This window comes from Thunnus albacares, chromosome 4 (assembly GCF_914725855.1).
Source record: "Thunnus albacares chromosome 4, fThuAlb1.1, whole genome shotgun sequence".
Lineage (NCBI taxonomy): Eukaryota > Metazoa > Chordata > Actinopteri > Scombriformes > Scombridae > Thunnus > Thunnus albacares.
Genome location: NC_058109.1, coordinates 30,938,102 through 30,965,951, shown reverse-complemented (window position 1 = coordinate 30,965,951; position 27,850 = coordinate 30,938,102). Strand labels below are relative to the sequence as shown.

The 27,850-nt window shown below is 40.2% G+C and overlaps 1 protein-coding gene across 1 annotated transcript in view; it reads left to right on the top strand.

Annotated features, from left to right (window-relative positions):
- Positions 1-20,576, top strand: part of cntn3b (contactin 3b) — a 55,046-nt gene extending 34,470 nt beyond the window's left edge. The window contains exons 11-23 of the mRNA XM_044350150.1: positions 162-312; positions 3,302-3,429; positions 4,961-5,136; positions 8,846-8,963; positions 10,369-10,527; positions 10,654-10,803; positions 12,621-12,691; positions 13,087-13,321; positions 13,732-13,841; positions 15,136-15,322; positions 16,027-16,139; positions 16,240-16,405; positions 16,945-20,576. Of these exons, the coding sequence (XP_044206085.1) occupies positions 162-312; positions 3,302-3,429; positions 4,961-5,136; positions 8,846-8,963; positions 10,369-10,527; positions 10,654-10,803; positions 12,621-12,691; positions 13,087-13,321; positions 13,732-13,841; positions 15,136-15,322; positions 16,027-16,139; positions 16,240-16,405; positions 16,945-17,036 (1,856 nt within the window). The 3' untranslated portion in view covers positions 17,037-20,576. The remainder of the gene's footprint in view (positions 1-161; positions 313-3,301; positions 3,430-4,960; positions 5,137-8,845; positions 8,964-10,368; positions 10,528-10,653; positions 10,804-12,620; positions 12,692-13,086; positions 13,322-13,731; positions 13,842-15,135; positions 15,323-16,026; positions 16,140-16,239; positions 16,406-16,944) is intronic.
- Positions 20,577-27,850: the final 7,274 nt, after the last annotated feature.

The window sequence follows — 27,850 nt, the reverse complement described above, 5'->3', positions numbered from 1 at the left end:
CCATGAGCCCAATAGGCATTTCTGCTGAGTTCATGAGATTTTGAGTTGCTCGCATTGAAAGCTCTAGGAGAGTTGATCTTAATACAATAGGCCTGACCTGTAAAGGTTCAGGTTGCCTATATTTTCTAATCTCATGCCTTTCTCTGTTCCCTCACACACAGCTTCACCTCCCAGTTTCTCCAAAAGTCCGTTAAGGGCCTTGCTAAAAGCTCGCTCAGGCAGCGAAGTCATTCTTGAATGCAAGCCTCAGGCCTCGCCCCCAGCAATTAGCCTGTGGAAGAAAGGGAATGAGATCCTGCAGAGAACTGAAAGGTAGGATGAAAGTCCAAAGTGCATATTTCCAGCAGCTTTCATTCACATTCACTGCAAGCGGACATGTTTGAATAGTGTATTTGGCATTTGTGCAGATGCATAGAAGGAAAGGCTAATGAGGAGAATGAGAGCAAGGCACCCACCAGGAAAATTGTGCATGGCTAATATACTGCATGCACCCTCATGTGCAAATAGCTTGGTATGAGAGATGAAGATGCTAGCTGGTCGTATCAAGACTGCATGCATGAAATATTTAAGAAGATAAAAGATTAGCAAATGGGGTTGCTGCTGAAGACACAGCCTGTCTGCTTTTAGATAGAGGAAGGAATTAAAAATCTAACTGAAGCTGTTGCACCTGTAATTATGAGAGGTGGAAGTGTTCTACTTTATCTTGACATACAAATAGAGTTGGATTCATACAATCACCAAGGCTGCAGAAATAAAAGCCTTGTAGATTGGAAAGCAGAGACGTTGCACTAGACGGGAAACTCACACCCACAGACATAATCCAGACAATGAGCAAACTTCAAGCACCTCTTAAAGCAGCATGAAGTGGTGCTTAATTTAGTTTGTTGTCCTTCTGTGTCTGATTACTCATTGAATACACCAAAAGCTGAATTTGAACCACTGAAAAGATTTCACACAATAACAAAGAACCAATTAAAGGTGGAAAGTCTATAAGCAAATCAGCAGCAAGAAATGACAAACTTAAGCAATCCATCGTGATTAGAAGGAGAAGAAAAGCTTAAACAGTAGCTAAACCCTGCTGCAAGTCAGGGCATGCATATCGAGAATTCGTAGCACACACACACATGTGCAAAGGGCAGGACAGACTGAACAAGAATAACTCAAACATAGGCATCTCAAAGCAGTGAGGAAATGCTTAACTTTGTGTTGTTTGAATCACTCTCATGCTGGTTATTCAAAAGGAGGTCTGAAAGAGAACAATACAAGCAAAGCATCTTGTCAAAACAGCACTGCGGCTCCTTAGTTGGCTCCAGACAGGGAGCTGCATCTACAGCTGTAGAAAATTGGTAAAATTCCCAAGTTGACTGACATTTAGCACACTGTATGTGAAGCCCACATAGTCTTTCAAGGTACACAACACTTAATGTATGCAGACACCGGATGGGAAATGTGTTATGCAGGCATGCTGTAAATTGGAGCAGCGTTTAGAAATTGAACTGTATGCACATTTTGTTGCTGAATACCAGACTAGTTAAAGGGTTTGTTTTACCAAAATAATGAAAAACATATTTTTTTCAATTACCCGTCATGGTATCTTGTCATGCAAATAGTTGTGGTTTAATTTACCATGGTTTTGAGATCTCAGAAATATCTGCCTTGTCTCCACTGTCTCCGTTACTGTGGTTAATCTACAGAACACACTGTCAACAGTTCTCTGGATGAAAGTAACTCCAATGAAAACTGTTTACAGTGAGGTCTATGATTTATGCAGACATTGTTCCTGGAAAGACACATTGCTGCTGCTGCTGTTGTTTTTTTTTTTCTTTCAATGTAGCTTTTCAATTCTTTGATCACCACAAAGAAAATTCTATTCAGCTCCATTGTACTGGGGATGGAGGCAGAAATCTCAGAGGCAAATATCTTAGTCCAAAACCTGGACAAATAAAATAGAAAATATCTGTGTGGCTAGATATGGCATGAGGTAAGTCTCAAATTATTTCTTTGCAAGACTATATAACCTTTGAAAGAAAGAAAAAACATTCTTCCTTTGACAACTGAAAAGTTGAATTCATAATCAATCAAAAAACCCAGCTTAATTCAATATACTCACAGGTTTTGTTGCTATAGTCTTACTTGGTCTGGTATGACCAGTAGCTTATATTAGATAATGTTAGCAAACTTAAGATAGATGTTGCTGTATAACAGACATTACCGAGTCAGTTCAACTCTTCTCCATTTGTGCTACTGTTACAGTAGGTTTTAGTATTTAACATTATCCTGTATTTATCACTTGTAGCTGCAGTGGCCGCTGTTCACTTTAACCCTTTAAGATGCCAAAATCTGATGCTGTTTTGAGAAGATGGCTATGGCTATATTTACAGCATACATTTTGACTTGTCAAAGCAGGAAAAGCATGGGTGTAAATAATAACATTAACGATGGCTCCATTCCATTAATTGTCCCAGTAAGCCATGTCAGTGAGTGAGCACACACAATACCAGAGCGCTGGAACTGGCTCTCCTAAATGGAATGCTGCCATCATTCATGTTATTAATTCCACCTGTGCTAAATGTCTAGTGTGAAAAGAGTCTATTTTACAAGCAAAACATTACACTGTTATTATATTTATTGAATGTATAAATAGTAACAAGACAATATATAGTTACATCTAGTTTTATTTCTTTACAATTTTTATGAATTGCCTTTAGAAATGTTGGTTATTCTAAACTTCATAGTCACTACTTTCTTGTGCTTATGCAGCACTGTGTTGTATCATGTCTTTAGCTTACTGAAATATATGTATAAGGCTTTTATTAAATATCTAGCCAGTGACCTCCCAGAATGATAGAGGATTCTTTCTGACCTTTGCAACATAAAGCCTGTAAACCACGATTTATCTATTCATTGAGTTATTCAAGGTGATGCTGTTTGTAAAATATTTCCTCATTTACTAATGTATTTAGTCTACCACTGAGACAGCAAAGGTGGGTCACCCTGCCTGCTACTAACCCCTCTCAAAGAATTTCATTTTCCTGGGCTTTAGTGGAGAGCTTTAAAGTACCACAAGGGTTAAAGTGCTTTTCTGAGGCTTTTCCATTTTGACAAGAATACAATTCCGGTAGAAACACCATACAATAAATTTACTACATGGAGAAAGAAAAAAACCAAAATAGTTACATGCGAAGATATTGACTATCACTGCAAAATAACTACAGGCAGATTCAATACAAAGCTGAGCTCCTATAACCTGTACACTCTCCATTGCAGTCAATACAGTGAAAAGCTGCTCTGTTTTCTGCAGGATTACTCTGCTTCCCAATGGAACATTAAAGATCGCCAATGTAACCAGACGGGATGCAGCCAGCTACACATGTGTCGCTAAGAATCAGTTTGGGACAGCAAGCACAACAGGCAGGCTGCTAATCACTGGTGAGTCTTCTCAATTAACCACCCCCTAAAAACAAATTGCCCCTGATTGACCCTTTGCTAAGCCCCGGCCCCCTTGGTTACTATTGCTTTGCCCTTCCATTCTAGCACTGCACGTACACAGCTTGTAATGGTAATGTAGGATTATTTCCCACTTGAGATTTGTGGTAATATTTGAAACAATGGGCCCTTCACTTCTTGTTTGAATGTTTATTTTGCTGGCTGAAATAACAACTGTCGCTGGCAGATTTAGTTAGCAGGCAGTAGATATAAGCTGTAGCTAGCCTGCTAACTGACATGCATGCAGTGAGATGGTTGAAAAGTCTCCAGGCAGCTTTTTTCATGTTTCTTGCTGTCTGGTATAAAAATGAGAAATACACAAAAGGTAGGGCCTTTTTGTGTGTTTCTCATGCATTTAAGTCAATCAAATGCATTGGTTGGCAACATATATGAAATCATAATAATTTAGTTCCATAATAATACAAAAAAGACAGAAGCTAGAGGAAAAACTTATGGAAAACATGGAAGTAAAAGGAGAACCATTGTTCTTCATATTAACATAGTTTCTGGAATTCGCTAATGATATACTAACTCTTGGCATGTGATGCTAGCTCACTATTGTAGGTAACACCCTTGTTAGTCAGCCATGCTAACGTTTGCAACTTATGGTAGTACAGACAAACTCAAACATTTTTTGCTCTTGTATTTTTGGTTTTGAAAAGTTAAAAAAGACACGCTATTTAAACATCCAGTTTCAGAAATGCCACGCCGGGTTATGGTTGAAAAGCTTTTTGGAGGAGGGGGTTAGCAAATGGTCAACTTTCCCTCACTTCTTTCAACATAGAGGTCAACCATTTCTCATGATTCTATGGCTTGAAAATACCCTAATTTCTGTTCTTTTATATTCACACTATAAGCCATGTGTACCATTTGTACCATTACCCAAGGTTATCGTCAGATTAATGTTGCTAGTATACAATTTGCAGAACAGCAGTTAAGCAAGCAACAAAACGTTATTCTTTATTTAGGTAAAGGTCATTATTTATGAATGCAGTGACATAACACGTTCATGTGCTCCTCCGGTTTAATCCATTGTGTGTGTGTGTAGCCACCTGACTTATTTTTCTCATTAGCTTTTATTCCTCTCATACACTGACAGCTGAACCATTTAATGTCATAGAATTTAATTACTGTGACCTTTCCTCAACATACTCTTAAGGCTTCCAATCCACCACAGTCACCAATGGGAATGCGCTCCCATCTCTGTAATCCTGTTTCATACATTTTCTTCCAAATTGATCCCGGAACATAAAGTGTGAACTGGAGATGTCATTAAATGTTGCTAATGGACAGGCTTGGAATTTAAGTGCTTATTAAAATCAGGAATAGCACACAACTATGGGTAGTTTAATGATGGTGGCTTGATTTAGCCGTGAATTGGAGGGAGATGGCAGTTGCAGGGGTCATGGCGGTGTTAAAGGTTCCCGGGGCAGAGATATTAACATGTGTACACTGTCGTTTGTTGTCTGGCCAGAGCCCACCAGAATCACCATGAGGCCTACTAACATGGAGATTATTGTTGGCGAGAGCATCGTGTTACCCTGCCAGATTGCCTGCGATCCAGCTCTGGATGTCTCTTTCTCGTGGGCATTCAACGGCCAGCTCATCGACTTCCAGCGAGACAGCGATCATTTTGAGAGAGTGGGCGGGGTGAGTCATCTCAAGCATTAAACTCAGCTACTTTCCAGCTATTCTGGAATTAATTGGGACATACTGTGTGATGTGCAAGGGTATGCTCCACTGCCCTGCTGAGGGCCTCTTAGACATCAGTAACACCCAAGCAGAGAAATGTATGCCAAGACATATCCATTGAAAAGTTTCCTTGCAGTCAGTGGTGGATGGAATATAAAAAAAAGTATATATCCATTAAGATCAGTTACATTCTTACATTCATATTCTATAAAAACCTCAACTAATGGCACTATCAGGTCAATAATCGGGATCCTTACCTTTTGAATTGGCTGTGTGAGCTGCCATGTGCTACACTTCTAAAAATATATTGGTGATATGCCATTTCAGTCATACAGAGGGTCCTCATTTTATACTTTTCATCCCTTCAACTTCTAATTTCCTTACCTCAAGGGAGAACATTTTCTTATCATCTCCCTCTGCCATGATTGAATTTGCATACCTATTTATGAATCTTGAGCCCCGAAATAATTAAGTAATGAGCTGGCTGGCATTCACCAAGGGTAGGCCTAGTATGTATAAATCTTCATTTGAAATCCTTATGCCTTGAAATAATGATATGTGATGACTCTTTGAGAATATTTGTTCCTTTTGATGAAGGGCAAAGTCAGTTGTTCAGAGCCTGTCAGTATAAAATTACTTTACACACTCTCTTTTGCTTTTTATAGTGCCAACTTATCATCTAAGGTCAATAGTCTGATCATTGTCATTCACGTTTTAAAGGCTGACATCATGTCTGAATGCCATCCAATGCTCACAGTATTGTGGACATGCCAAATTCATATCTTCATGAATGCAAATGGAAATTACTAATGATGCTGTTCTGTGTGTAGGGATATAATGAGATATAGTTTTCATATAATCTTTTTCCCCTGTCCAGAGAGATTACTGTATTTCTTCAAATAAAAGATTATAGTGTAAGTCTCTAATAATGGCCGGGGGGGGGGGGGGTGATCGACACAAACAAATAAAGGCTGGCCCCAAAAACGGACTGGGGAAAAAAACAAGGGTGGAAAAACTCCTGGTATCTGTTATATAATGTGCATGCCAGTTAAGCATAAATAGTAGTTACCTGGATGTAACCTCAGTTCTGTGAGTCGATGCGTAGCCCTCTAAACGACCATCAGAGAGAGGGGAGGGGGGCAGGGGAGACGCAATATCATTTAAATATGGTGATAACGGTGCATGTTTTAATAATAATGATGGCAGTGACACTACATGAGCATGGGTAACCAGGGTAACCAGGGTAACTTGGCTAAGCCAGAGAGCATGCATCCATGAGCATGTTACCTGTGCGCTACAGCCAAGTGGTGCACTGCCAAAATGTTCCAGGTGGAGATCAGGCGCTAGAATTATTGTTCTGCACATCGGAGTAAGTGGATTACCGGTAATGCACTAACAAAAATTTAACTGAGCAAACGGAAGCAGATCAGAAAACAAGAAGGCTTTGTACTAAAATATTAGCAGATATACTTATCAAACAGAAGGAATTAGAAATAAAGGCCTCTCTCTAATATAAGCCTGCTTGCAATAAAGGCCTGGAACCCTCTGCAGTTGAGATAAATAAAAGTCCCAGCCACTATTTGAGGAAATACGGTACCAGTCCCCTGCTCAACAGCTTCTGATGAATTCATTTACATAATTAAAGCAAGCTCTCGGATCGGCCAGGTGGTTGCTGACACTGGAGAGAGAATCAGACATGGCGAGCTGCGCCTAAAAACTGTCAGGCAAAAGGAGAGGAGATGAAAGGGAGGGGAAAAGAGAGAAGGAGAGGTAGTCTCTTTAGCCGATGGTCGCAAAGAAATGCCATTTGGCTCAGTTCTGCTTTGTCAGGTGCCTCAGAGAGGTGGAGATCCACGGGTGTTCATGTCCAGTTGCTGCAGAGTGGAGCTATGATCACTACCCGCTGGGGGTGATGAAATCTGCTATGACTGCAGCAAGCCTTGCCTGGCTCAGCCCCAGGTGACTCGTTTCTAAAGCAACACATTCCTTTTCACAGGCTGACATTCTTTGTGACGGACTACTTCAAGAGGTGACTTTCAGTAGGCAGATCCCCATGAACAGACAAATGAGAACAGGATAACAGTGTCTGGATAGAATGTGTTAATACAGCATTGTAAATTACTTTTTACCCCTGAATACATACTGCATGTCGTTGAAAAGAATAAAGACGGGAGATTTTCTGTCAATTTTCTGTCACCAAATCTCATGAAAAGACCAAGAGCAACAATGAATTGATCCCACTAAAGGATTAATTCACTGCATATACACAGTGCAGTCTAACAGTTTCATTGCTTGTGACACTGTGTAAAATTGGTCTACTGAAAATCTTTGTTGCAATCCGTGTCAGCCTTTACAATATCAACTTTTCAACATGCCGGGTTGTGAAATGAATATATCATGTTTTGAATGAAATTGAACAAAATACAAGCTTTGGCTATTATAATGCTTTTTAAAAACGTACTATACAGCAATGTAATATCCATGCTTATATTTCTATGGGCACTTACAAAGTGGTGTTGGCCAGTGTATTCATGTCATGCCACATTCTGATTGGTTGGTTTTATACATGTGTCATAGTTAACAATCACACTGTGAGAATTGGGTCCTAAATTTCTGACTCTGTGAGACTTTTTAAACAAGCTGTTTTTTGTTGCCAAAGCTCAAAATCATCTGTTGTGACTGTGTCTCACAGCGCAGAACCAATATTTTGTGTTAGGGCTCCATTGTTGTCCAAAAATTATTAAAATTGCATCAGAGAGTCACACTGTTGCATGGGGTGACATGTTCTTTCATTACAATGACCATGGGCACTGTAGTTTATTTTGAATTTTAATCCCACATACAGTGCTGTAAACACACCAGATGTGTATTAATACATCGGTTAAAATAGTTCCCCAAAACTGACGGTTTATTCCTGCTTTAGTAACTTTTGCTAAAACCTACAGTGCCCAGCTGTTTTAGGAAGTTACTGAGCTTTTTTTTAAAATAATAAACTGTATACTGTGTCTGTTATTTACTTTTAAAGATTTACATCTTCAGTAGAATCACCACAGTAGGAGTGCCACTGAGAGGGTAGGGAAGATGTTAAGAATAACATCTTCATTGTTGGTTTCAGATTTTTCATGGGATTTTTTGACAGCATGAAAAATTCATAATTAAACCATGCCTTATCCTTTAAAATATCTCCTTCATAGAGTTACACATGAAAGTAATGTTCTTACACAGATGAGAAAGTTGTTGTGATGTTTTGTTCTGTTCCCTCATGGCCATAGCATGCATGCTGCTCATGTAAAATAATATTTGTTCTTTACACTGGGAGTTATACTTACATCTTGCTTGATCTTATGTAATTACAGAATAATTAGGATTGTCTTGCCAATTAACAAGACTATGTTTGTTTTGTGTTTCCTGTGTGTAGCTGGTAGGTGTTTGTAGGGGATTGGGGGACTGGTTGGTGGCGTAGCGCCTGAAGGACAGTCGATTTGTGCAGAGTACATCTGCCCATTTCTGTTGTTGGTGTTTGAAGAGATGCAAAACTCAGTGGCCTGGAGAGGCTGTGATCGTGCATTCTAAATGTTAAAACATCCCAGGGCCAAAAGCTAAATGATGAAATGAAACTACATCTCTTACTTTGTCTTATTTTTTCACTGTTCATATTCTCTTCTAGAGTATATCAGGGGATCTGATGATCCGTAACATCCAGCTGAACCATGGAGGGAAATATGTCTGTGTTATTGACACTGATGTGGAGAGCCTGTCCACCTCTGCCATCCTAGTTGTCAAAGGTAAGAGAGCCTATTGATTTTATGAATTCAAACTAGAGTATGAATAGACCAATGTGTGTAGTGTAAAATAATGTGGCATTGAAGCGTCTGTAGAAATAATGAAGATGTAGGGAAGTTTAACAGGGAGGGATGTTAAAAATCTCTGAGACTTGCTGTAAATATACCTTGCAGGACAACGTGATCTCATGGGATGGCGTATAAATAGCCATCCCATGAAGCATCTAAGCATTTTAAGCTTTTCACGTGTCTTTTAACGCTGTTGGTTAGGTTTAGGCACAAAAACCACTTGGTCAGGGTTAGGGAACGATCATGGTTTGGGTTAAATTGGTCAGTAAAATGCAGTAAAAATGTCTGATGTGACGGTAAAAATGTCTGGTTAAAATATCTCGACATGACAGTTAAAATGTCTGGTTAGTCCCACTTCCCCCTAATAAGCCAAAATCACCTTATAAAAGAAAAGAAATGTGTCACTTCCCATGTCACTCAAACATAATTATAGGTTGTTTTTGGCGACTGAATTTACAACCTAAATGGCGTGAAATGACATGCAAAAAGCAAAAAATGCGTTGTCATAACACACAAAATGACTTAAGAAATTGCCGTGTAATTCATACGCCATTTGCTGATACCAGCACCTGCTGCATCATTTGATGTAGATATTTTAAAAGTGAATCAATGATAAACATGATATAACAATGTTAACAAAAATGTGTATTATCAGCTTTTCATTTCCATTTGTTAAATGTAACTAAGCTATTACTAAATTATTAAGCCTTTGCATTTTAGTGTATTTGGACTAAGGTTGGGGACATTTGCACTCTTTTGTTTCTGGGTGCAATTTTGGCGCCTCCCTCTGGGTGGCACCTTAGGTGGCCGCCTATGTTGCCTATAGGAAGCGTCGCCCCCCTGTTGGTATTCATGCTCTTAACAAACTGCAATAGCTGTCCCAGGTGCTTTGAGAAAGCAATGTTTACCACAGAAAATGACTATAATTGGCTCATTTACACATCGGCAAAATATCATGGAAAACATTTGAATAATGGAGCAGTAGAGCAAACAACAGCAACATCGTAACGCCCGAGTGTGTAACAGTCATAAACACACTCCTCTCTCTTTCTCTCACTGTACTTCACTGACTTCTTTTATTCCTCTTCCTGGTGTTCCCTCCTCACTCATTACCCCTTTCATAAATGATCCCCTCCAGTATCTCTTTCCAGTGCTGGTGTTCAGTAATCACTTTGCAGCCCAGCACATCGCCCACATAGTGAATGAAAAGTCCCTGCATGCACACACCAAGGACGTAGCCCTTAATTAAAGGGAGCGTGATGGCCTTGATAAGTTTGATGAGGGGAGGCTTCTTGGAGCGGGAGGGAAGCTCACCTTGCTCATTGTCTCATTGATTTAGGTCCACCAGGTCCTCCGGACAAAGTGGCAGTGGAGGAGATCACAGACAGTACAGCCCAGCTTTCTTGGACTCCCGGAAGAGACAACGGCAGTCCCATCACAGGCTACATCATCCAGGGCCGGACGCCTTTTACTGTGGGCTGGCAGGTTGTTGACACAGGTAGCTTCAAACACTCCACACATCCCCTTGTAGTATTAATGTGGATCCTTTTATTTATTCATCATTCAATTTCTGTCATGTTGTTCACCAGCCTGATTTTCAAAAGATTTAATATCCAACTTGCAGTCCCTGAGGTGGTCAACGGTAACATGCTCACAGCCACAGTGGTGGGTCTGAACGCCTGGGTGGAGTATGAGTTCAGGGTGGTGGCACGGAATAGCGTGGGTCTGGGAGAGCCCAGTCCAGCCTCGGCCAAGACCAGGACAGAGGATGCCAGTATGTAAAACTTAACTCTTAACTGCACACATGTATGCATATAGACAATAGTATTTCAGTGATGGATTACTTAAGCTTTATTTATGATCGCTCAGGGCTAATTCTTACAAAGTTTTGTACATGTTGGAAATCAAATGTGTTCATAGTCACTCAAAGGCGGATTGAAAAGCCGACCATTACAGAGAGGGGAGGGGGATGGGAGAGATGCAATATCGTTTAAATACTAGGATAACAGCGCATATTTTCAGACAGTCTCTCCTGGAAGGCAGTCATAGCATTGCACTCATTTGTTCACATGAAAAGTGAAATAAATAGCTATGTCAAGAATGAAAAAGGAGAGCTAGCGGGAGACGTTGAAACCCTGACTCCTTTCTCACCTCCGCACAGCTGGCCAATCACTGCATGAAGTGGGTGTGAATGTCAGCTTGTCCGTTTTGGAAAGTTACAGAAATGGCCCCTCTTATCCGCCGTTGGAAAGGTGCAAGGGAAGGGGGTATAATGGGCATTTACCACCGTCCAACAAGCATACAGCCATCTTTACCCTGAATATATCACACTCTTCCTGGGCTTGTATGCCATGACAATTTGATTTTAATCACAGAACTGCAGATAAGTAATTAAAAGGATGTTTATTCTTATTTTCTGATTTTTTTCATAATCGTTTGATCCTGCTGTTGTGTAATGGCTACAGGTATTAATAAATTCAAAGGAAAGTGCACAAACAGAACATTACTATTGATGTTTCTGCAAAACCTAGACTTACATTCAGTGAAACGTGACATTATTGGTTATCCAAACCGTTACAGACTCTGCCATAATAGCACTGAAAGACAAATTTTAAACTGTAATACACACAAAATTGTACAGATGCAAAGTGAGAAGCAAAACTCAACATACATGAAGGTATTCATGCCCTTATTTTTGGAAAGGTCTGTGTGTGTACACCTCTGTCAGTGAATTGTGGCTTTTGCACAGCTGTGTACAAGAGGTAGCTTATATAGCTAAATTTTTAATCAAGCATTGGCTTTGTCTCTTTCTTTTATTTGGCACATTTGTTAGGGCAGTGTTAGAGCAGGAGACAGAGCCTGGAATTTGAGCATTAGCAACCGTGCAATGACTCTGATGTATTTAACACTTATATTACCGTAATAATGGCATTTCAAGGTCGGAATAAAGCTACGGCAGTTGTTAACATTAATGACATTAATCTTTGTTTTAGTGCATAGACATCAGTATGCAAACACACAGACACACATACTACAATTCCCAGCTTCTTGCAGGTATTTTTCCTGTGAAACAGGAACAGATTTGGCAAGAATTCCCAGGAAATAACGGGATCTCAGTTCCCGATATTCAGAACTACAGACAACCATACATCGGGAGCTCAACGTCAGAGATAAATGCTGCTTCAACCCTTTGCTGATATGACACATTAAATGTGATGCTCCACTTACTTAAAGATACTATAAGGATATGCGTGAGTGCTCCTCCACCTACACTATCAGTTTTGCCATCACACCTCAGTGCACAAACAGCTGAGTGGGAATAGGAGTGGAGTGGGTTGAATTGAATGTCTTTTGCAAAATATTACAGATCTTGGCCTGCTGTTTATGCATGGTGACATTTCTGCAATATTGGTAATTCACTTTTCTCTGGAATGTTTGTTTTTGCACAGAGTGAGGGATTTGTGGTGTGTAAAATAGAAGACAGTCTCTGCAGCAGACAGCCTTGTCATGGGGCTACAAGTACAGTTGAGGCTTGCCGTTGAGCTTTGTAAACTGTGTTCTAATTGCTCCCCTCTGGGCTTTGCCTCTCAGTTCCTGATACAGCTCCCACTGATGTCGGAGGTGGAGGCGGCACAAAGTCTGAATTAGTGATAACATGGGAGGTAAGTCATCTGTCACATTTTACTGTTCCCTCCATCGCCGAGTAATGGTTTTGCTTAATTGTGCAGAATTGAACGGAGCAATTTTATGACCCACATTAGAGCGAGACACCTCTCCTCTGGCTCAGCCTCCGAGTGCTATTTCTCCCTCCAAATGCAGGGACAGAGAGCACTTCCTTCCACTTCCTTTTTGCACTTAAGCCACAAGTACATAGCCATGCAAGAGGAAAAGATAAGGTAAAAGGTGATTCTGGAATGTTATGAGTGGCTACAGCAAAAAAAAGAGGCTGTGTCTAATCACAGCAGCCCATGGTCGAGGTACAGCGCAGAGAAGGGCCTGTCTGTTTCTTTGTCTGTATGCATTTTAATATCACTATAGTTTTGTGTTTTGCTCCCAGCCTGTGCCTGAGGAACTGCAGAACGGAGAGGGCTTTGGCTACATCATCGCCTTCAGGCCCGTGGGCATGGTCACGTGGACGCGAGCGGTCATCTCCACACCTGGCGTGGCACGTTACGTCTTCCGCAATGACACTATCCCTCCCTTCTCACCTTTCGATGTGAAAGTGGGGGCATACAACAATCGAGGGGAGGGGCCTTTCAGCTCTATTGCCACAGTGTTCTCAGCAGAGGAAGGTACGGTACAAACTTCAGCAGAGAGTGACGCTCAAATAAGCTATAATCTCTCTCCTTACAACTATGACCTTGAATAGTAATGATGAAAAAAAAATTTTCAATGCTGTTATTTCCCTCCCCTCTAAAGCTTGGAATGTCAACTTGATATTAGTTATCGTGCTGGTAGATTACAGGAAATCCTAGCTGACACTTACCACACTGTGCTGTCAGGGAGGTATCCTGTTAATTGAATTTGCTGGGCAGATAGTCTTCCCTTATGTCAGTCACAGATCCCATTAAAAGAGAGCGGGGGAAATAGCTTTTCAGTGAAACTACAGGTCTATTCTGTTCTTCCTTCTTATTGCTATTAGTGTGTGTGTGATAGTGTTGGATGAGTCTCAGGGATTCTCACCAGCGCTCTATTTCTGCAGTCCCCAGTGTGACTCCTAAGAGGGTTAGGGCTCGAAGTGTGTCTGCAGTGCAAATTGAAGTGATCTGGGAAGCTCTCCCTGCCATCCCTGAAAGAGTGCTTGGATATGAGGTATGTTATGACTCACTGCTAAATCTTTTTCTTTTTCTTTTTCTTTTTTTTTTTTTTCCAAATAACATGATAATTGAGCTTTTCCCTATGGCTTGTTTATCACTGCGTAACCATCCTTTATTGTTCTTGAAATTAGTTTTTTTCTCTTTCTTTTTTTTTTACTTCTACTCTATCTTCTTGTGTATCTCTACAGAGATTTTGTTTTAAGAGTAATAATATCATGAGATGACCGCAGCACTTTGGTGCACCAACAGCAAACCCACAAGAGGAGACTAAAATCCCTCATCCTTTCAAGAATGCAAAGAGGGCTTTGCTGTTTTCCTCTCCCCCCGGTGCTCTTTCAATATCTGTCACCTTGAGCCCTCGGCACAAAGCTCTCCAGTTGCCATAGCGCTGGCCACATTGTCCTTTTAGAACAGAGCTCATTTCTCCAAACGCAGTCCTGAAGTGGATTTAAGCCAGTGAATCTCAATAGGCCACCAACAATATGGATCTGCACATGTATGGCGCTCAGCCTTTAATTAGACTGTGTTAGGATTGCAAATGCAATCCACTTTCAGTTTAATGTAATCACTTATTACTGCTCAAAAGATTACATTACTGCAAACTGAATTCTGGTGCTAATCATACACAGCTTTAATTGTTAACAAATTTGAAATACAATAATTTTGGACGATGCAATAGCAAGAGATCCCCGAGGACAGACTTCACATTTCACTTTAATTATTTATTGACTTAACTCTTATGTCACTTAATACCAGATGCATGAATATTGAAGATGACTCAAAGCAAGCGGCAAATTACTCTGTTTGCTTTATCAAATATCGCTTCACCTGCACCCTTAATTTGAGGCTAATAGCCTGAAGGGAAGCAAACTCTGCATCTTGTTTTACAGAGTAAAGAATCCTTTCCTTGCTGTAGAAAGTGGTGATTTAGATAAAACATTTCAAAACACACTTTTTAATATTCAGTTTCCTCAGACAAAAGAGTTATTTTCATGAAGAAAACAGACAATAATGATGATTTTTTTTTCTTCCTGGGTCAGTTATACAGTGTGACCCACTAATGCTCTATTTATATGACCAGGGTGGCTGAGAGGATGTGCATCAGTAATTGAGACTCCACTAGAGAAAAATGTATTATTCATTACCGCTCCCTCCCTCCCTGTCTGTAATACAAACAGCATTTCAGATTTCATGCTGGAATATGAATTTCAATAATGCAGTGAAATGCACCACTGAAATCTGACTGTTTGTGCATGTGATTGGGACTTTTTTTTACCCCGCCCCAACAGGTTGTGTACTGGGAAGACGACACCAAGCCTGACACTGTTGGCAAAGTGCGCATATCTGGAAACTACACACTGGTTAACATCACGGGGCTGAAAGCGAACACAGCATACTACCTCTCTGTGGCAGCTTTCAATACAGCTGGCCCCGGGCCGCAGTCGGCGCCCATCAACACCACCACAAAGAAACCACGTGAGTCCGTCCCCCAAGGGGGACGTTGAAATAATTTCTAAATGGCACTCGTTCATGAACCATGTCAGGCTGCTCAGATGACGTTGTTCTGTCCTCAACATGATGGGCGCAGCATTCTTCAGCTTTGTTGGTTGCGCTAATAAAATTCAATCTGACAAGAAAGCTTTGTATTTACCTTGGGAAAAAAATATGGAGAAAAAAAGGACAGTGGGTTGGGTAGAATGTAGCTGCTGAGGAAAAAGTAGGTGTTTAAAAGGGAAGTTAAAAGTGATGTTAAAGCTAAACTAGACAACTGCTGCACAAGCTACAGTAGATTCTTGAAATTTGGGTATTTCAGCCTTTAGACATACAGAAATATGAGTAAAGAAAATAGACACCAGCATCATTTTGTTTCATAGCACCAAAAGAATCAAAGAATTCAGCTTCCTCTGGCTGTATCTCTTTTTCATTTCCTGTGGTAAGAGATTAGCTACAAGTGACCATCCAGCACTGATGCTAGAATTTTATTTTGGAATATAGCGAGAATGCACTCTGTCTCAATAAATGAGGGTGCATTGCTGCAGCCTCAATGTATTATTCAGACTGATAGGATGATTTTTCTTGTCAAATCTTGGATCTGGGAAGTGTTCTATTTATGTGCATTCCTTTAGAAAGACAATCACAGTATCACAGTCACAATCTTTACTTCTGGATCTTTTTTCTAGCACCAGATCGGGCTCCACTCAACATACAATGGACCATGATTGGCTCCACCCTCACGCTGCACTGGGACCCTGTAGTAGCCATGGAGACAGAGTCAAAGGTCACTGGATATTTGGTAGGTCCCGATTCACTGTGGAGCTCTGATTTATCTACAGTATCAAGGATGACACTCTTTGCATTAGCTCATTTTTATGCGTCACCCTCCCCTGCCTCAGGTGCTGCTGAAGAGACATCGTTACAATGACATCAACACTATCTTGACCAACAAAACCACTGTGGAACTTAGCCTTTCCTCCAATGACAACTATCTCATTCAGATCAAGGCCATGAGTGAAGGGGGTGAAGGTGTGGGCAGTGAACCCATCCACATCCACAAATTAAGTGAGTTTACTGTTGTCTTTCCTTCCTCATACCATTTCCTTTTTGACCACTGATAAAGCTTAAGTGAGGATTCAATAATTCAGAGAGAATTTTTAATTTTGCTTGATTGCATCCCTTTCCAACCATGTGTAATAGACTTATTTCTAGTGCAAGAAAAGCGACCTTTTTAGAAATGCGTGCGCGGTGTCATCCATCTCTGCCATTGGGTTATTATTCCTTGTTGACTGGCTGCACAGCGCTGCAGCATATAAAGCAGTCCTGTGCTCCCATACCACTGCTGTGCAAAACTGTGAGGCGGCCCAGTTTGCCGCTCTCCTCTTTGATGTGATATGAACTTTATCTTCTCAGGATACTTAAATAGCCTCTCCTGTTGAAAGCAGGGAATAATATAGATATGGAAAAGAAATCACAGTTGGCTTTTGATTTATAACGACTTGTCAGAAATTTAGAGGATAGTACAGCAGAGTGCAGGTTTCTTGCTTTTGATCAGAGGGGTGTTTCTGGTTCCTCATGAGCTGCTCTGCTGCTTTTGGTTGCAGGCATGGGAGCGCGGGGCTCAGGAGCGAGCTGTCCCAGCTCATTGTACCTCTCTGCAGTCATCACCAGTGCGCTGCTCTGCTCCGTCTGGTGATCAGAGCCTACAGAGCGCCCTTCCTCCCACCCGTCCCTTCAGTCAGCCTGTCCTATGTTAACCCTTCACTGGACTGGCAGAAAGCCCAGGCTTCAGTGGCAGGACCGGGAGAGACTGGAAAGGCCTGGACTGCGCCAAACTCTTAAGGGACCACACCACTAACTTTAATGGACCATCAGATAGAGACGTGATGATTTGCCTGCATGATATCTTTTGGTATTTCTTCCAGCGTCATAAGTGCCAGCGTGCTCTAGGTTTCATTTTAGAAGTTATGATGTCTACAAGACTTATATTTTTAGTATCTTTTGGAGATACTAATGCCTTAAAATCCATTTTTACACATACAGTCCATACCAAAGTAGTTGACAGAGGCTGCTTGCTTTATGGTTTCTTTAGAACTATTTAAAAATGTTTTGCAAAAAAGTGTACTCAGAAAAACGTATCATCTCAAGGTCAACGTCTCAACATAAAGATTAGCCTGTAATCATTGGTTGCATTCATATTTTATTGTCTCGAAAAGGAATTGTAGAGGTTAAACTAAGTCAATTTATTAACTATTATCAGCACTTATATCATTTTTTGCAGGTTTTCCCAAAAGAGACATCCATTGCATGCTTTGAAGTTTTACCAGGCTTTGTCAAACATACAGTATAAAGGATGCATAGCAAATTGATCAACTGTGTCTCAAACCGACTTATCTCTACATACTGAAATAATATTAGGTCTGTTCGAGAGCCACAGGCTCCTGAGCTAAAGGCTCTCTCTACAATACCCTGATAGATCTTGGCATTTTGTTCTCTATCTCATGCTCCTCTAAATAATAAATGCCCATCACAGTCTGCATTCTCAGTCTAGCGAAAAAGCCGGGATTGCAGAGAACAGAGATGTGTGGTGTTACTATGTCAAGCAGATCCCATGTGTACTGTTCCTCCTCTACATTTAGACAACCTCTGTTCTAGATACGTATATCATATTACAGAACATGTACCATCTACACCCTAGATGACCAGCTGGCCCAGTGCACAATGGACTACAGGATAACAGTGCCTTCACAAGAGCTCACTCTGATTTTTTTCCTCTCCTTTTCAAATAGCTCAGAAAGATTCATGTTGCAGAGGAAGTGTTGTTTGCTTTTCTTTCTGAAGAAATTAGCAACGAAGGACAGGAAACTCTGTGGCAGAATGTAGTGGAAGCCCATTATTGGAAAGGGTATGTTGATTAAATTTTTATTGAGATAAGTACACCGGAGCACCTAGGACAAAAAGGGTTGGAAGCTTTAGGAAAGCCACAATGGATTGAGATATAAGGTGGAAATTTTGGTCCCAGTATTTATGGTCTGTGGTATAATAAATGTATGACTCCATTCATGGCATAATTTATGTGCTATTAAGGCATCAGAATAATTGATGCCAATACCACGGTGAAAGAGCCCTGACTGGAAATGGAGCGAAAGGCACGGCTGTCATTTCACCCTCCTACCCTATCACCGTCTATTGGACACATACCAGACTGAACAGTAACAAAAGAACATTGCTACTCTGCTGAGGGAGCTACTTTTCACGCCCTTTTATCATGTGGATGAGTCTGTCAAAAACCACCCAAGTAAGAGCCGAGGTGTGATTACTGGGGTCCTGACAATGTTCATGTGGATGTGGAAGGATACAGTCAACTGAACTGCTACACATTACTGTGCCTTTGCCGAACATGGGGCTGTGTACGGTCATTAGCTCGGAGGCTGTTGTCGTCTGTATTTTGCACTCCCCCCCCCCCCTCTCCAAAGTCGAATGAAAGCACAAGGAATTGATGCAAGGTGACTGGATGTCCTCACTTAGCCATCTGAACAGGTGTGCAGACCCCAGAGGCCTCGTAAAAAGTCCAAATGGCCGACATAATCAGGCTGTCCTATCTGTTCCTTGACTGGTTACATAAAGCCCTGCGCTTGTTGATTAGACTGCTGCAGACCAATCAATGGGATATTGATTTTCCTGCCCCATTATTACAGCTGTCATAATTCAGCTGCTTGATTGACTGATGGCCACGTTCTTATTGCACTCGTTCTATTGTGTTACAGTCAATGATGTTTCAGATGTCTGCTACTTCTCTCCCTATCAGACGACTTCATTTTTTTTTTTATCAGACGCATTATTTTTTGTGTGTTTTGGTTTGGTTTTGCCAGAAATCTCATTGTATTTGCTCAATTTTTCAGATTTTTAAAGTATTTTGTAGTTTAGTGGTAGATAGTGACTTTGAAATGGAGCAGTGACCTGAAATTGACTGGCTGGTTGATTCTTTTGAGTTACGTCGAACACAACCATTGTCGGGCTGTTGTGCTCCATTGTTAGTGGTACTGTATCTTTCTTTCCAAAAGCATAAAAGCCCAGTCACACCAGCATTTTAAACGGCTAGCTTTCATGCTGAAATCAGTTCATTTTAAAGGTACTGCTGAGATTAGGGGATTCACTTGCAGGGTGAAGCAAATCTGTTATGTTTGTTCAATCTCTTAAATTCAATTTTGGTGAACTTAGATATGCAAATTTGTGCCATTGATTAATAGCAAACCAATGTGACATTGCTTACCTTTGAGGGAGTTTCAGTAGATCTATATAATGCCAGGGGAACAAATGGCACACTACAAAGAAAATATAAAGAAACTTGAAAAGCTATTGGGACTAACTAGTGCTTGCGTGCTCTCAGCTGGCTAGCGTGTTAGCCATTAGCTCGACAACTACAGTAGTTCACCGGTAAGCCCTGCAAGTATTCCTAATGTCACCAAGCCCCTAGCGCCGCCTATTTCATGAGGACATACAGATGAATCTTGCTATGCCACTCTCTGGTGTGACTGGGCCCTAAAGCAGCTTGTGTGTGCAAATACTTGATCCAAGTGGTGTAATAATATTTATGTTAATATCCAAATAAGGTAACCTCATCGCCAAATGGCCAGTTCATAGGTTATTAATTTACAGTGCTTTAATGTGTGGCAGTTTCTCTGAGCTTCTCTATTATTTACATAGTTGTAGTTCAGCCTAATGTTTCTTACCTCTGCTCACGCTCACATAAGAAATCAAAACCACTGTTTCCGACCTTCTGCATACATATTTCAAGCCTTCTGCACACATACTACAAAGTACAATCTAAATAAAAATGAAAGAAGTGATGGAAGCCAACCGCTAGAGTGGTTGAAATACTGATGACAAAACAACAACATATCTATTTATATCCACAAGGTTGATTTGATTGGATTGGTTTCTGTGGTTGTTGTTGCTAGAAAGGAGTGTAACTGGTGCAGTGTAAATAGCTTGCATATATTTTTTAAACATGGCCATCCAAGACAACCTTATTGCTTTTATATAGTGTGTTCTCCGACCTTAATACTGGTGTATTAATCAATGATCTCTGTGAGATACTGACATGTAGAGTTGCATTTTCATATTGAAAAGTAACTGTTTTGTCTTGTATACTAAAATTGTGCATGTTAGTCATTGTTTGTGAATTTGTGTTGGATTTTTCTAAAACTATAACTTAATAAAAATGTTTATTCCAGCCAGCAGTCTGTTTACCTGCTTCTGCCAAACTCACTGACACACAACCAGTCCTCTTCCACTGAAGATATGAAGTATTTCCTCATGCTTATTTTTTGATCTGAAGTGGGGCTATAAGGCTTGATAACAAAGCGGACAACAACCCCGGGGCCTAGATCCCCAGGGGCTTTTATTTTCCTACTGTATATCAATATATATCACAATATGGCAAAGATATGCTAAATTGCATGAGATACATTTCCATGAGACACAACTCTTAACATATATAAAACAAATCAAATATAGCTTGTTCGGAATCTAAATTTTGATGAAAAATTTGTAAGACCCTAGAATGGATGAACTGAGGCGAACTCAAGACCAACTTTGCTCAAAAAGTGCACATATACCAAATGTAATGACAATTGAGGGATTCCTTAAGGACAAATTGAGATATAGTTCTCTCTGCAGGAGCTCTAGACCATTAAGCATCCAATTATGCATAGAAATTGACCAATTAATGCATGCAAACATACTGAGATTTCTACAGGTGAAAACCCTCACAGTGGTTGTGGTTCTGGGTAGAAATGTTATCAATAATATTAAACCTTTTAAATGCTACATAGTACATTTTAAGTACTAGAGGACCTATAGATCTATACACCCTGCTGTTGAATAATTAATAAAACCATTAATTGCCAATGCATTACAGACATACATTGAAATTTGATGTGTAAATGAGATGAATAAACTAAATGGTAAATGGTGACACCACAGCAATGCCTGATTGAACTAAAGGTGCCTCCTTCCATAATCCAAGGCAGGAATGACAGAAAGCTCCTCTGCTTGTGGGATTCACATATCAATGGCAAGCAGGCCTTTTTAGTCAATGAGATCCAAGCAGGATTACTTTATGCCACAGCAGTTTGTAGAGCAAAGGAGTGTTTCAGAATATAATCACCCGATTCATCAAAGCACAGCCTTGCACTGCCTTCTCTGCTGTGCATTTTACCCATCATTAGCCCCACACAGGCACAGTATCTATGAGGAATAAATGCTTTTTTATTTCTGACCAGAGGTCATCTCTAAGTAATACACAAGCCATGTGATGTGAACTTGTGCTCATGTGTCAGAAAAGGTTGCTTATTTGCTTTCACCCCTTGTTGACCTCCTTGTTTGGGTTTTACAGTACCTGTGAAGAGATGCAATCTATTATGCATGCAAATGATCACCACTGAATGTCCTGTTGTAATGAGAAATATATGAAAGCTTTTCTTTAAAACACCACTGTTCATGCTCTTATGGTCTATTCTAAAAAGTTTAAAAGTGATGCTTCTTTCAGTTTGGAGAAATTCTTTTTAAAGTATGGTGATAAGCACAACAGAAGGGCTGTAAATGATATTTTCATAAGTTTCACAAAATAGTCATTTAATAGGATTTCAAAGTAAAAGTTCACTTAGCTTTTTTGCAAAACATAGCAGCAGAATTGCTGCTGCACCGCACAATTATTCAATTTTCAGTTCAGTTCAATTCAATTCCATTCAATGGGCTTTATTGTTTAAAGAACAATGTTGCTAAAGCATCAAAATACAATTTTTCCAAATATTTGGACAGTACAAAATGACAATAATATGAACATTAACACAAAATTAAGATTGATATATATTAATTATATATATACAGTATATACTATGCACGTGTGTGTGTGTGTGTGTGTGTCTAGGTCATTCTCTGTCCCTCAGGTTGTGGCATGTTGATACATATTCAGCAACAAGATATGACCTGTCTCTTTCTCCTTCGAGTATTTTTAATTTTGAGAGGTCATTAAGCTCTTTGAAATCTGAAATTACAGAGTTGAACTTGTTAAAGTAAATGTTCCTTATTTCATTGAATGTTTTATTTTTTCATAGGAGGCTTATTACAGTTGAGAGCTTTATGAATAACTTCAGGTCATTTTATGCTTTTTATTTATTCCTTTTACATGTGTTTATCAGTGTTTTATAATTAAAGTCTTCTGATCTTTTCACACAGAACGACTGGCGTGCTATTGAAATTGATTACAAATTGCATTTCAGAGACATAATGAAATGGATTTTAATTTTTATGCTATCTCAACAGTTTATTTCCCTCAGAAATGTTTTACTTTTCATAGAAAATCACAAGAGTCTGAATTTGCTCCCATGTAATTGATTTTGATTTTATTCAAAACATCAAGACAGAATGTTGCAGCTGGTGTAAAATACCAAAGCTATGTGTTGACACAATCTGAGAGGTCCATCACTCCTCCTGCTATTTGCTAGAAGTTCAAGTCGTAAATATACATTTGTTCCAAAGGGGAGGGATATAATGTTAATGCAGGATTTTAAGAACATGTTCAAAACTTCAAAACTTGGAAGAAACTATTTTAAACAAAATAGTTCAACATTTTGGGAAAACACTTTCACTTTTTTGTCCAGAGCTAGATGAGAGGAATGATACCACACTCTCATATGAGAGTGGTTTCGATCTTCTCATCTAACTCTCAGCAAGAAAGCAAATTAGTGTTTGCTGCAAAATGTTGAATTATTCCATTAGAAATGTAGGCAATGCTGAGTATTTATCTTTGGATTTAATGGAGTAAAAGTCATAATTAGTTCAAATTATAGTGATGAGAAAATATCCATTCAGTAAGCTCAGTACATTCACATCTGTTAATGGTTATTGTAGTAGTAGGCTAACACAATCAGTAGCAGTAGTGATAGTGAGAGTAGCAGTAACAGTGGTACAACCCTCAAGAAAGTAGAAATGAAATTAGCTGCTATATTTGGCAATTGTACACTACTGTTGAATGGGAATACCATCAAAAGTGAACAATGATTAAAATCTTTCTGTGTGCTGGTGTCTGTTCATCACACTCTTGGAAATTCATGCATATTTGCATGCAACCTCTGTTTTGGGACCAACTCCTTCTTATCACAATGCACCAAATGTCACATAATTAAGTAGGTGAGTGACACTGAGCATTTTACTAATTAAGGGAGAAAATGTCAACTTCATCACAGTGTCCAGTGTGAACTACAGATTTGACTGGAAAACACTAATTATATATATTTATTTTCAACAACTTACAGGCATCACAGAATATTTGATTGTTAAGTCAAATGGCCATAAAAATCTAAAACCCTGAGATAAAGTATATATATTCTCAGGCTACATCCACCAGACTTGCATTATAAGCTACAAACAGATGAATGGTTCTGCCATAGTGACAATTCATGGATTTCTTTTCAACAGCAGCAGTGCTCCTTAGCTTTGTCCGTGGCATTATACTGTAGATGCTCCATCAGTGTTCACTAATTAGGAGGGTGCCTTTTTTTAAAGACGACAAAAGAAGGGACACAGGAGGGAGGTTTGGAAATTAATCATGGAGGTTTATTAATGAGCTGGTATGTGCCCTGTGTGGCTGGAGAACAATATGAGAAGGGGGGATCAGAGGCGAGCTCCATCCATCACTCTGGAAAGTGTGGAGGCACCGACGGCGCAAAGCTTTTAGAGGCACTCTTTAATATGGGCACAAGTGAAGAAAAGAAAATCATCATCTCAAATAGCATATAATTATTTAGTTCAATATGGACCTCTAGTATTAATGTTTGCTATTGTTCAAAAGGCAAATCATCTGTATACATTCGGCTTGAGTGGTCCTGATTTTGAATTTCTGTTTTAAAAGCTCCTGAAAGTCATACTGTGACCTTTCCGGTGCTATTTTCACCCCCGGTGACAGACGTATTTAGAATTTAGTCTTTAGAATTTACTGTTACTGAACTGTTGGATACATCCAGGAGCATCACATTAGGCACAGATGCAATATATTTTTTGAATGGGCTCCTGCTTTTTTATGACATGACAAAATGTCATCTCCCCTGCAAAAATTACATTTTAGATTAATTCTTGCTCAATTCCAGCTCCCACTCTCTGTAACATCCAGATAACACAAAATCCTCAGGATGGTTACATATTACATGATGTGCTATGACCTCATCAGCAGAGTCTGCGTTTGCATAGATTGTCTTCTATTTTGTTAGTTTCACATCAGCAGCTATGTAAAAATGAGTGATCCATGCTCAGTATCTCAGTGACTATTCAGCACACCTAACAATGGTAAAAAAGAGAACTCACCTGTGGTATTTCCGTGTGATTGTACAGCTCAGTTATGCTTTAAGTGTCAAAACAAAAGTGTCTTATCATTGTTACAAGACTGAAGAGTCTGTTCTTTATGCTGTGGGCAGAAAACTTGCTAACATGCTCACAACGAATCAATCACTGTATAAGAAAATTGGCTGAGATTGTCCTTTATAAAAATGTCTATAGTTGAAAAAGTGTCTTCTTTATACAGGGAATGCAAAAGGACTGCTATGGGCAGCAAAATGTCTCTTAACTTCAGTTCCTTACATAAAGCCTGTTCTGAAAATGATTATGTCTTCCCTCTGAAAATCCCTTCCATAACCACATCAAACTATTGTAGTGCTATGTGGATGACATTTTCATGGTTTATTATGGTCATGTTGACAGTTTACTGCAGTTGTATGAGTATGTCAATCGTTGACATGAACACTTAAAGTGTAACTTCACCCCCTGGTCTAAGCCTAACTCCAACCACTGCATAATTTTGAGAGTGGGCAAGGGGCTGAGAGGGGACAGGTGGTGGTGGAGTGGTGGAGCCTTCCAGATGACCCAAGCATTGTACACTAAGATGTCCAAGATGTTGAAAAATATCAAAATATCAGAAGTGGCCAGTGCGTCTTTTGCAGCTGTGGTCAGTCACCATCTTGTCCAAACTGTCCACCCCTTCTTTTGTGGCATTGTAATCCATTATTATTTTGGGTTCTTGCTGCTCCTGGCCACTATGCAGTGTACTCATGGATACCATATTTTTGCCTTTCTTTGCCTCGTAGTACATCAGGGATGTGTCGGCCGTGAACACAAACTTGGATGAATTGACGGCCTGTTCAGTGTAGTCAACAGCGGAGGTGGGAGTTCTGGCTTGTTTTTTGTACTGTTCCTATCATCATCAGCTTCCTCTTTAGGAGCTCCTGTCCCAGCTTGTCTGAAGTAAAAAAGTTATCACCTGTGATGTTGTGGCCACAGAGTCCATGTGTCATGTCCAGGACAGCTTGCATCCCTTGGTTCTTTTCAGGAGCTCCCCCAGCTGGCTTCCCCTTACACACTTGCAAGTTCAACACATATGATCACAGGCAGCACAGATCTTGATTCCATATTTTGCGAGTTAAGACAGTATATACTGCCTGAAGGGGCAGTAGCCCATAAATGACATAAGCTGCTCATCAACAGCAACATTGGGCCCAGGGTTGTAAAACAGGGGAAGGCAGTCCACCCACTTGTCCCACACTGACCTGATGGCAGCTAGCTTGTCTCTCTGCTGCTGAGCTTGTCTAGTGTCTCAGTTATTCGAGCAGATAATCCTGGAAATAATATGGACGTTTTCCAGAGACATTGTTGCACGTAAAAGTTCTCTGCCAGTTTCTGCATCCCACAGGGATTCTGTGGATTCTCCATTGGATCTGAAAACACCAGCACGGATAAGAACCCCAAAGTATGCATGTAAATGGATTTGGTCGATCTCCTTCCACCTCTCTCCAAAAACACGTTTTCCCTCCAAATTAGTGCAGCCCAGTATGATTTTCTGGATGGTGTCTGGGATGAAAAGTTCAAAAGAAGATTTTATGTCCTGCACATGAGTAACTACCATCTGCGTCGGGCCTGGTTGCATCCTTATCACATTGGCAGCTATGCGTGCTGGCTCATTCTTTGGGCAAGAAGACCATTGAATTTCACCGATTTGACATCTATATTTCTCCTCCTGCAGGCTGCTGACGGGCTGGTCCTGGGGCCGGCTGCTGACGGGCTGGTCCTGGGGCCGGCTGCTGACGGGCTCGTCCTGGGGCTGGCTGAGGGTCAATCTCATCCTCTTCTTCAAACTCACTGTCCGACTCTCTTGCAAAGCTTCTCTCTTCTAAAATCATTTCCAAGGCCCCCAAGCAGAGAGTCTTTTTGCCATATTGATCAATTGTGATAAGGAGCCACACGCACAAAGATATGTATTTGTTGTGCCCTGCCCCCAATTTGCAGCTGGGATAGAGTGTAGGAAAATATAGAATGTTTAGAATGTCTTAAAATAATGTTGTACAGGTTCTCGCAAGACATTTTTCACACACTACAGAGGGTAAAGTGTGCGGGAATATGTGGGAGCAGACAAGTTCTTGGTGCTTGAAATATAACAATGTTGCAACCTTGACTGTGTGTGTGTGTAGTTTCACACACTACAGAGCAGAAAGATTCTTGGTGCTGAAACAAAAGTGTCTGTCTGTGTGTGCATGTTGTCCACAAAGAAGCTGGGAGGTGATTTCTGATTTTGAAAAGAAAAGAAATAAGAATCCTTATGGACTGGGAGAGTGTGTGAGGGGGTGTATTGGTGGGGGTGGTGATGGTAATGGGACTAAGCTTGGGACATCTGACAATAATGCCTATAAAATGCTGGAGATCATTCTATGAAACATGCTGCAAATCTAAAGGAACACATTCACACACTGGCACATTCTGAGCTCTGATCCACTACTTAAAAATGAATTCAAAAATCCACCAAAAGTAGTAGGTAAATGTCCCCCTAACATGAGACATATGCTGGTAAAATCTGATTTTATCCCTGCTAAGAATACAACTCTCCTTGTTACTCCACCAGGGAATCATGGGTGTGGTTCATGCACCCAGTGAAATTTTAGATATAAGTACACCAACAATGAAAGTAAGAGGTGCTATATCTTGTTTCACAAGAAATGTAATCTACTATATGTAGGAAAAAGACAAAGGGTTAGGGTTAGGCCGGTTTCACCAGCTGGATGTAAAAAAGTTGGATGTAAGGCCTACACTTGACTTAGCTACGTCCAGCCTTGTGATAAATATTTACACTTGATGCACCATCCAAAACTAAAACTAGGCGCAGCTACGCCCAGTATAGACACGTCCACACTGACGCATTCTACCACAGTGATAGTTGCCACGCCATTCATGTTGCTATGGTTTCAAACTTACATTTACTGGTGCCAAAGAATAGATTAAAAAAATGACTGCTGAGCTGAAGAAACGAAAATGAAATTACTCATTGATTGTGAAACGGGAAATATTATTGAACTATACAGGAAGTACATGCATATTTTAGTATGCAAACAACAAAACAATGCTGTAACTAATAAGAAAAAACAAGACATCTGGCAGATGATGACAGTGGCAGTCAATGAAGCAGAG